This window comes from Lasioglossum baleicum, chromosome 15, assembly GCF_051020765.1.
Source record: "Lasioglossum baleicum chromosome 15, iyLasBale1, whole genome shotgun sequence".
Lineage (NCBI taxonomy): Eukaryota > Metazoa > Arthropoda > Insecta > Hymenoptera > Halictidae > Lasioglossum > Lasioglossum baleicum.
The window spans coordinates 7,534,752-7,545,489 of record NC_134943.1 but is presented as its reverse complement, the minus strand read 5'-3'; the positions used below and the strand labels follow the sequence as shown (position 1 = coordinate 7,545,489).

The 10,738-nt window shown below is 43.0% G+C and overlaps 1 protein-coding gene across 1 annotated transcript in view; it reads right to left on the bottom strand.

Annotated features, from left to right (window-relative positions):
- Nucleotides 1-872: 872 nt before the first annotated feature.
- Nucleotides 873-10,738, bottom strand: part of LOC143216655 (uncharacterized) — a 165,688-nt gene continuing 155,822 nt past the window's right edge. Inside the window, exon 6 of the mRNA XM_076439926.1 lies at nt 873-1,891. Coding sequence (XP_076296041.1) covers nt 1,734-1,891 — 158 coding nt within the window. The 3' untranslated portion in view covers nt 873-1,733. The remainder of the gene's footprint in view (nt 1,892-10,738) is intronic.

Below are 10,738 nucleotides of genomic sequence, written 5' to 3'. Positions count from 1 at the left end.
TTTAAGGAGCCGATAAACCTTCCCGCCGAAACTCTGTCGGCGCAATTACGGCCACCGGAAAGAGTCACGTACCGATATAATTCATATCCCGGAAATATTTCGACGTCGCAATCCACGTAGCCCGAGTGCACTTCAACATTTACGAGTGGTCGTGCCAATTTTCAGGGAGCGTTCTTTATTGGATCAATCCCGGCCCTCCCCTCCCCTCCCCTTCCCCTCTTTCTCTCTCTCTCTCTCTCTCTCCCTGTTTCCACCACTCGGGTCAAAGTAGAGTGACGTTTCAGATTACGTTCCCCAGAAGGAAACCGGCATCCTTACCTTTTGCGCCGATGTGGAGAGAAGAATCGTTTAACGTCGAGTTAATTGCAGGGCTCCCTGATGCGGATGAATTCAGCGACTGATACTTCAGTAGCAAGATTAGTTTCCCGGCGAGCGCGACCGTCTACCCGCTGGCTGCCAGGCTGGAATTTATGGCGTCGCCGAGTAATTCCGATGAGTCAAAAGCGGAAAGAAAGTGTAACGAGAAATTAAAATGACCCGTCCGCCCTGCGAAACGACTCTGTTTCGTTGCTCACCGATTTGGGCTCTTTGTCTGGCGAATAGCAAGGTTGGTCTACGTGCCAGACCATTTGTCAATCTCCACTATAGACAATGTCCAACATTTTTTCAATTGTACTTACCTGGTTGAAAGACTGCTTGCTCAATCAAGAAACAATATGTTGACGAAGATAGGAAAACGTAAACATTTTATTTAATGAACAGTTTTTCAACATTCTTTTCAGTGTCATGTGAACTAATTTTCTGATCTCATGTTCGCAGGAAATGTAAGGTTGACGGGTTAGAATGAACGAGGTCGACGAGAGGTGGATCGAACGTACTTCGAATGGTAATTTATTACAATTTGTACAGATTACAAATCGGTACCTATGGTGTCGCGTTCCTCGTCAGACGTCTTAAAAGGAGCGGATATTGAGCAGAACGCCGCCCGTCGCTGCGCTAACGTTTAACCATATCAGTGTTTTGTTCGTTTTTATATTAATTACCCCTGTAATCGTATATCTATCCTCGACGCTCGGTGAACACTGGGGTCACTAACGAATCACAGAAAAATCGAAACAATCGGACGAACGGAATCGAACGAGCAAGCATATCGTGTGTCGTAGGGAGTGTTATATTGCGTACAATAGGTTACAATTGAAAATTCGCTTTACATCCGTTTATATCTCTCCTCTCCGTATCTCTCTCTCTCTCTCTCTCTCTCTCTCAGCACATCGAAAGACTAGTTTGTTTCTTTAATTATCAATCTCACCCATGTATTCTGGTATTCCCGCGTGTTCACCTAGTAGCCCCAGAGAATCGGACAATTATGACGGTGTACACGATCGATCGATCGATCGTCCCTGTTCGGTTCAACAGTCTGCTCGCGCGTGCAGAAAAAGGATAAACACGCTCGATGAAAGTATATAATCGCTTCGGAAGAAAGCTCACGCCAATTTTCCAGCTTTCTCTCTTTCTCTCTCTCCCTCCGTTTCTTCTTATCTGTCGTCTTTTCCTCTCGGTTTTGTTTTTCTCGGTATTTCGGCCAGGCCCACTCGAATAAAAATCATTGTTATTCGACTATCTACTCCATACATAGTAACATACATAACTGGAAGCCCTAGACTACTAGGTTTTACATGGACGATGTAATCGGGTCAGACAGTGGCAGGGGTGTCCTCGTCGACGCCCATGAGCTACCTGCTGCCGGCAGTGAGAGCCTCGGATGTGCTGACCGTCGCCGCGAACATCGTCATCGAGGTCGACAGCAGGAACACGAGGTTCGCAATCAACGCTAGAATCACCGTCGTCGCTGTAGTCCAGGCCGTGCTGCGTCCCGCTGAGCTGTTGCCACCTGACGACAGAAGGAACATGATGAATGCCCGGGATTAGACGGCGGGGGCTGGCACGCGCTCGATGATAATTCAGTGTCTGCGCGGCGATAACGCGACGATGCCCCTCTGAACATCCGTCAATCGCCTCTGAACGCAAACAACACCACACCGAACATCCTGCTTAAATCATCTTCCCGCCCTCATTTCGCCAAATCAATTTCTCCCTCGCCACACTTTACACGATGATTAAACGTGCCTCGGTCAGCTTAAAATGTTTTCAATCGAAAACAAGATTTATGTTGCCACAGTTTTCTACGGCTTCTGAAGAGAAATCTCGGACCTCTGATTTGTTAAATACATTGATAAATTTCAGAGAGAATTGATTGGTTAATTGCCGGTTTTTAACACTCTAAAGATTGTTTGAATACTGATTTTAGGCATTGTTCATAATGGATTGATTAATTTGTACATTTCTGTGCAAATGATTGTTGCGCAGTAATTAACAGAAGCTTGTTACGTATTAAACCGATGCTCAAGCGTTTATTTACTCATTTGGAATAATTATAGTGTGCTCAATTTGAAATGAAACATTAATTTGGCTTGTACCATTAAGAATAATCCAATTAATACTGTATTTAACTTTCGATCACGCTGAATTTTCTCGGCCCACAATCATTTCCGCTATAATACTAAATTGCAAACAGCAGAATGCTCTGTACGCGGAAGTTTCATTCTTTCTGTCTTTCGATTCGCAGTCTAAGTTTGTAGAAAATCTTTTTGAATCATACGAGAATGTGTAGGAAGATGTTATTTTTGGATTTGTTATTCGATATTGAATTGTAGCGAGTTCTTTTTGTCACGTTTCAATTTTTTCCTGCCTCTTCCGAGAGACTGTTTTTCCGCGGAAATATAGGGAGGATCGGGATTTTTTTCCTCGGTATAATTGGTAAGAGGATAGCCTGCTGTGTGTTCACGTTTTCGAAAAACGCGAGCTTTTTACGAGCGCTGACGTTGACACGCCGACGAAACCGCGATATTCGGTTACTGGACGGCGAACAGATATCAGAAATCTGATAGCCGGGTATCAAGTCTATCTGATGATACACGGACTGTTTCCACTGACAATCTTATTTTCCTCGGGAGAATCACCGGATTGCTTTCCGATAATTAAATACGACATTCTTCCTACCTTCAACATTTCCAAGATATACGTAATTATGTTTCACAGATCCTGCCTGGCTACCGTCAGTTTCCTCTTGCCGATATACTATCACGTATTAAGCTCATTGTTTCCCCTAACTAATTTATTTTCGTCCAGAGGAGATGATGGCTCTCCGATAATTCACAGAGCCGAATTTCCTATTTCCGATATTATTAAAAAATTGGATATTACAATTAGCAAATTCTGCCTGACCGCGCCCAGGCTATTTTTACTTATCAATCTACTCAATCCTGTCTGACCACATGCAGTCGGCTCACAATTAGATATGAAACCCATTTGGGTAGAGCAAAGTCGTCCACGGAAAATTACGTGTTGGTAATGGAATCGAGATCGTGGTTCGGCGTAATATCGAACCATTTAAAAATATCCCTTTCAGCTCTCGCGCGAGGAGGAATGTCGCGCGGGAAATTCGAATTTTCGTCGGAGCAGGAGCGACGGCCTCATTGGGACATTAATGATGCTCGAGTCCCGGGGCAGGAATTAATTTCGAGATACTTTAGAACCCGACGCCGCGGTCATATCGAAAATCCATTTGTCGTGGACTTCCGCGGAAGCCGCGGTATTAATCAAACCCTGTCGCGGTCGGGACGCACTGTCGCGTTCCTATTAACCCACATCAAGCTCCCTTTCAATTACAAATTCCGGGTAATGAATTTACCCGGCGATTTTATCGTTTTTAATTACAATAAGAAGTTGAGTAATGACCAGGTGGGCGAACGCATCGCTCGTTAACCGCCTTCGAGCTTTTCCCCCCGGAAAAGTGGGTGGAGAAAAATGTGGGACGCGTCGCTTCCGGGGAGAGGCGGTTATGCTTGCCAAGTCCCGTGGCACGGCGCCGCAAACTTTGTTGCCTCGGCCCCGATAGCCGTTCTTAACCCTTAATCCTAAATTATTCGCGAAACAGTTCGCCCGGGGGAAATTGTTTTTCGTTGGTGCCCGGTACCGGTAAATTCGTGGGGCGGGGGCACGTTGCTTAAGTAGCTACAGCTGCTCCAAATAGACTAATTAAACGGAAGCTCCGAGCTTTCTGAGGTTGTGCACATAAGCTTTCGCCCGCGCGTCCCGCCTTTTTTCCGCGTTCGTTCTCGCGGCTAGCGCCACACGCCCGTACCGTGCTCGCCGAGGCCGCCCTTTACCGCGAGTAACAAGAAAACTTTTTAAGCTTTTATGGGTTTGTTTATTCTGCTCGTGTTGCACGGATTATTGCGACCGTGCCCATTCATTCACCGGTTTATTGAAATTAATTGCCAGACTGCGGACGTTCGTATCTCCGCGTCCAATAGGAATTTATTTGTCTGCTGGAGTCCGTTTCGAAACGCTACGAAGAATATTATTTTCTTCGTGTTCGCATGAATTTGTTAGTTTCAACATTGTAGAATGTGACCGCAACGAGACAACAACTTTTATTCTGTAGTTGAAATTCGCGTTGGTTTTACACTGTTAGATTAATTTCGTGCGGATCGGGGTTTCCCGATTTTACTCGATCCTTCTCTTAGTTCAGCACACGAGCCTCTTCATTGTCATGACGGGGTCCAGGGACGCGATCTCCCATCGATGACGGGAAAATGATTAAAAACCTCGGCCACGGAAATATTGGACGTAATATCGATAACGGCGCGGTGCGATTTTTTATTGGCCTGCGAAGGAACTGATATCGATGGACGTATCTGCCCGAGCTTTCGATGCTCCTATCGAATATTTTGATAGCGGAATTCGGTGGGAAGATGAAAACGATCCCCCTGTCTCCACTGTTCGTTCGTATTTGGTTTTGAATCGTTTTGTAGGGGAAACAGGAATCGAATAGAATCTGTCCGTTCAACTGCGAATGTAGAAACAATTTTAGAGAATTAAGTGCAGAAAAATTGGCAATCTGGTCACGTGTAATTGTCTCAGGAAAAATCAGGAAGAATGACGAGAGTCATCGATTGAATTTCACTCCACGAAGAAAGAGAACGATGGTAAAGGTTTATCGAACATTTTCGATTCGTTTCCCCGAGCGAAATCGAGCAATTCCACTCGACGTCGACCGAACAAGAGACTGTCTATTTAAATTGCACGGTTCCATACCGTCTGTTCATAATTATTTCCAACCGAGTGTCGTTTACATACAAACGGCTACCACTATAAACGTTGCTACCGACGAAACTACCGTAGGAAATGCATAGCTCGGGACGCGGGAACGTTACACGCACGTCGACTAATCGATTCGTTAAGAAAATTGCATTTCCTATTTTTTCACCAAATTGTTTTCGAGCTGGAATCTCTTTGCTTAAAAATCATGCTCTTCAAAGCAATGGAACGAAGCCAAGTAGCAATATTCGTTCCATTTTCAATAATGAAATTCAACAGGTTTCTTGATACTCTTTCGACTCATTTCTCTCACTGTTTGTGTGTAATGTTTCTAAATACTGCCAATATAGTTCTCGTGATGAGAAAGATTGAATGGTTACCGAGAAAATAAAAACAAATGCACATTTCATTTTTAATTAAATGTTTTTTTCTAATGTCTACCCATCCATTTGGAAGTGGTCCTTTGTTCATTTCACTGGCAAAACGGATGGCGTGAGTCTTTGCCCGATCTCCCTCACCTCTTGTTTGTGTAAGCTTTTCGAGACGTTAATGAAAAACAGAATCCAATTGTGGGTCGAAAGCAGTGTTGGGCAATAAATAAATTTACTTAAATAAATGAAAATTTAAACAACAAGTTATTTATTATTTGAGCAAGTCTAAATGAATTATTAAATAATTAAATTGTATTTTTTTATAGACAGCTAAGCCCTTCGGCGGGCCGGACAAAATATATAGCAGACAAAAAACGCGCAGGTGTTCATTGTACAGGGTGTCTCAGCTGAAGGAGGCCACCTAGATATATCTCCTTTATTTGTAATGGCCCAAAAATATATTTATGACATAATTTAAATGGTATCGAAGGAGAAATATCATAGAAGAACAATTTTTATTTGTCCGGTTATTTTTTAATAGTTTTTTCAAGGCCATCGTTATTTTTTATCGGGAAAACTTATTCTTTTTATTCCATCTTTTGTTAATGAAATAAGCATAGTCAAATGTATTTTTTCAGCCGCTATAATATAATCAATATAATCAACCGCGATCGATCGCGCTACAAAGAAATTAAGGTATTAGGGTGTTTAAATTGGGATTTTATGATACTCAATGTATCATTCTCAGGTATGGAATAACATTAGTACAATACAACAATTTCCCGCTAAGGTAAATGAACGTAGTACCATTTCGTTTCTTGAGATTCGAAACCCCGAGGTTCTCACATCAATCGCGGGAGAACACTGTACTCCGACAGACATACTCGAACAGAACTTCGTCAAAGATAATTGTTTATTTCGATCCCCGATTCCTCCACTCGACATCGTCTTGTGAAGAAACAAACGTGTGCGTCAACGATCCATAATTTCCCGGCGATTGGGTACAGTGTTCTCGATCGAGCGGCTCGTTGACTGAACAAAAGCGTTCGATCCGCAGGACAAAGGCGGCGACATGCGGGAGTGGGTGGCGTGGTGTACGTGTGAAAAAAATCGGCTTCGATCCTGGTCCCCGCCCCCCCTCAACCGAATCGCTTTTAAAATCGGTTTTAGAGGATCGAATATATAATTCATCGGCGCCGAACGACAATGCCCCTGCGTTTTCCGCGCGTTTTTCTCTCTTCTTGGCCGGAAGTTTATTAGCCGCGCGATACTCGCGTCCGATAAGGGTGCGACGGGGAGAGTTTCGGGTGGTGGGGGATAAGGGAAACTTAGGGGTGGTCTGAAGCTGGTAGGATATACGAGGCTTCATAAAGCCCCGGGGCTCGGCACGGTTTGTCCAGGTAGGCGGGTCACTGTTTCCGTAATGAACGGGTATTGGGACGACGGCGTCGGCGGCTGCAAGAGAAAAATAGGAGAAAGCGAAACAGAGGGGGGGGGGGACGGTCGATATTCGATTAATTGGATCCGGCTCGCTGACTCCTTTCCCCCGTCTTCTCCGGTGCGTACTTCGACCGTCCACCCTCGCACGGTTTTCTGGCTTTTTACACGTCGATACCTAACGCGATCGTTGTTGTTAGCGCGTTTACATTTTCCTTGTTGCCGCGCCCGGCTACGTTTATTATTCAGGCCACCTGCATTGCGGCGGCAAACAAGATTGCACAGAGCATGTAGGTTGTCTTTTTCGGTTGCAGAACCTGCGTTCCGAACATTTTATCCTCCGCGTCTTTTTACTCTCCACGGGTTTTCAATTTTAACTCGCCCGGAAACTTCTCGTCGACCGACTGCTAGCCACTCGAAAGTATTTATTTATTCACTATTTAGCGAAGTTATTGTTTAAGTGAGACTTGGCATGAAACTGAACACCGTTGATCGCCAAACTAGCAACCTCAAAAATTTGATGTCGATCTTTTAATTGATTTTTATTGCTATTCCCGTTAGATCATGTCATGGTTTCTGTTTTAATGTATCGATTATATCCATCAATAAAATAAGCATCAATTACATCTTGATCAATTATGTATTCGTCATTATTTGCACTGGTTTGTTGACATTTGTTACACAGCTCCAGCATGATGGATCACTAGAATGATTTGCGTCGTTGCCATTTGCAGCCGGTATCGGAAATTATTTATGAGTCTATCGAATATTTCAGGCGTGCATGTGAATCATGCAAATCGTGTGGAGTAGCATTCTCGATTAAAGGAAATTGAAGTATTACTTTTGTTACCATACTGATTTTAATCGAATATATGTATATTACATCTGGTTTTAACTTTCTCTAGCTTAATGTTCATTAATTTGTATTGAATATATGCACTTCGATTGCACACAATTACTACCTATCAAATATTTACATTTAGCTTATTGTATTATATATTGTACATACATCATTAGTATACTAATCCGTAATGATCTGAAGGAACTTTAAAGTAACGCAACTTCATTAAAATTCTAATCAAATATACATACATGAATTTTAACCTTAAATTTTATTCTCGAAGTACTTTCCTGAAAACACCAATTTTCCATGGACGGAATAAACAATGCACCCCAGAGCCGCAGCATCCCCAGCGTCCAACCCCCTAATAAATGTGTCACGCTCCATATAAATTCCTCCAACCCCCAGCGTATTAAGCTCCCTACCACTCCACCACAATTTTATTCCCTTGAATCCTAAGTCTCCATAATCGGTGCTCCTCGAAACTTCAACCTCGACATGGCGGTTCTCCGGGAATCGTCGGACTTCTCAACCTCTTTAACTGTGAAACTTCAGGGGGCAGCCATCCCCGTTGCCATACTTGCGGTCATCACACCGGGGCGGCAGATTTTGCAGCGAGAAAGAATCAAAGCATCGGTCCAAGTGTTTTCGAGGGGATCGTAAATCCGTTCGCCGAAGTTTCGGCCCCGCTCGTTAACGTGTACCGCGACCAGTTCGATATCAGGCAACCCGTGGGGGTGGCTCGTAAACCTCGACTCGTAAAGATCCTCGAACAGGGAGTCTCTTCATCGATAGGACTTGTTCTACGGGTTCCGACGTGGTTCGATCGAATGCCGAAGAACTATCGTCGCCGAACCCTTTCGCGAATCCCCGGACCACGATTCAGCCCTTTCGAGCCGTTCCCTTCGATTCACGACGAACATTTCCGGTCCAGAGTGCGCCGAGTCACTCGATTCCCAAGGAATCGAGAGCGTAACTCCGCGAGAAAAGTCGACGAGAGAGTTCCAACTCCTTAACTATCCCACCACCCCCATCCCCCAGACGTTCGGGATAATTTCCCATGAAAAATTACGAGTCCCTTCCACAAATTTTTCTTCCCAACCCTCCGCTACCCTCTCTACTACTTTCCAGATTGAATTAATTCACCGGTAATGTCCCAGCGACGCTTAAAAGCTCCGTTATTAAAATAATACGTGTTACGAATTTTTAAAGAATCCTCGGTTGATAGAAACTGAAAATGCTGGTCTGGGATAATCGAGACTTCTACTACTAGAACTCTTTTCTGTCAATTTACAATTCACTCGTTTTTCTATTAAATACGCAAAATTCTCAGTGTGAATTCTTCTAATTCCCATCTTGTAAACGTATATATCTATTGATCTAACGGATAGATCTCCAAGTTAATTATCGGCTAATCGTCACAGGATCATCGAGAACCATTTCCACAAGCCACACAGTTCGTTCCATTTCTATTTTTTCACTGGCAGTATTGGCAGCTAGTTGGATATCTGCCGGATCGCAGGACGTCTAGGCGAGTTATTACGTCGTAGAACGAGGCCCTTCATAAAATCTCGTTAGACCTTTTACTAGGGCAGACCCTTTTTACCGTGGAAACGTCTGCAAGCGACATCGCAATCTGTAGTATAGCCCTTTGCCTTCGCCACTTACGCGCGTCTCCAATTTCAGTTTAGCCGCTTGCGTTTGCCACGCTGGGCCGCGCCACCGCGAAGCGTCGACGACGGGGGATTAATTTAACGCGGTTAATGGACTCTCCGAACCATACAGTTTCCTTGATAGTTTGCGAACTTCGTTTCGTTTCGTTTTGATATTAATAAGCTGCACTTCTCCTTTTTCATCTGATTATCGAAAATCACAAGATACAGTATTCATCACATTCTCTTTTAACTTCAAAGACCAAATACAAAATTCCTTAAGAAGAGTATCCAGATTTTGAAAAATTGTGAACGTATTACTACGTATTCTCTTTCACTCTCTAAAATCAAGGATGTGACAAATTAGGTCTCCAGCATTACGGGGGGAACCTTATGTAAATGGCCTGTTTCTCAAGAATTTTTTTTGAAAAAGTGTAGTGCGTAGATTGATTTAAAATTGGAGGTATCATTTATTAATGTTATAATGTAAAAAAAATTATTTTTTATAAATTTTAATTGTTAGTAACAATGGTGCAACGGCGCGGCGGCTTGAAAATGACATCCTATACAATGCACAAAAATGATAAGAAACAAAAAAATCGAAATGGATTCGTTAGTTTATGCAAAAACGCTCAGCATGTTATTCATCTTTTATTAAAATTTGCAAAAATTTGAAAATGGCGAAGTTTTGACAAAAAAAAAACGGATTTTCTGTTATGAACAATTGTTACTAACAATATTTTAAATAAAACATTAATTTATAGATATATTTATAGAACATACATATATATATATATGTACACCAAGTTTCATAAAGATATAGTGATCAGTTTTTGAGCTACGTTGCACGGCATGCGAAATGTTGCGTTTCGAGAAAAATGCGTTTAAAGTTCTAGCGTCCGACGAGGGCCCGACTACCTAAGCCGCTCAATGCAACTGTCCACTTTATTTTGAAAATAACGTACAAGAACATCTCTAATCACCTTCTAACTTTTTTTATCGCATTCCTCGGGAAATTTCCTATCGATTTAAGCAAAAGAAAATGCTCAAAAATTTCATATTACACAAGGTTCCCCCTTAATCTCAATCTGAAGTGCATCGAAATTGCTAATTGCCGAGACGATTCCCGGAATCGTCCTCGACATTATGACAGGCTGGTGCCTGGAATGGTCACTCGCCTAATGAGCGACGATAGTGAGAGGCTGGCCGGATATGTACAAAACGTACGAATGGCATTATGTTTTCCGTACGAGCGGATCATAAAACACGACGGA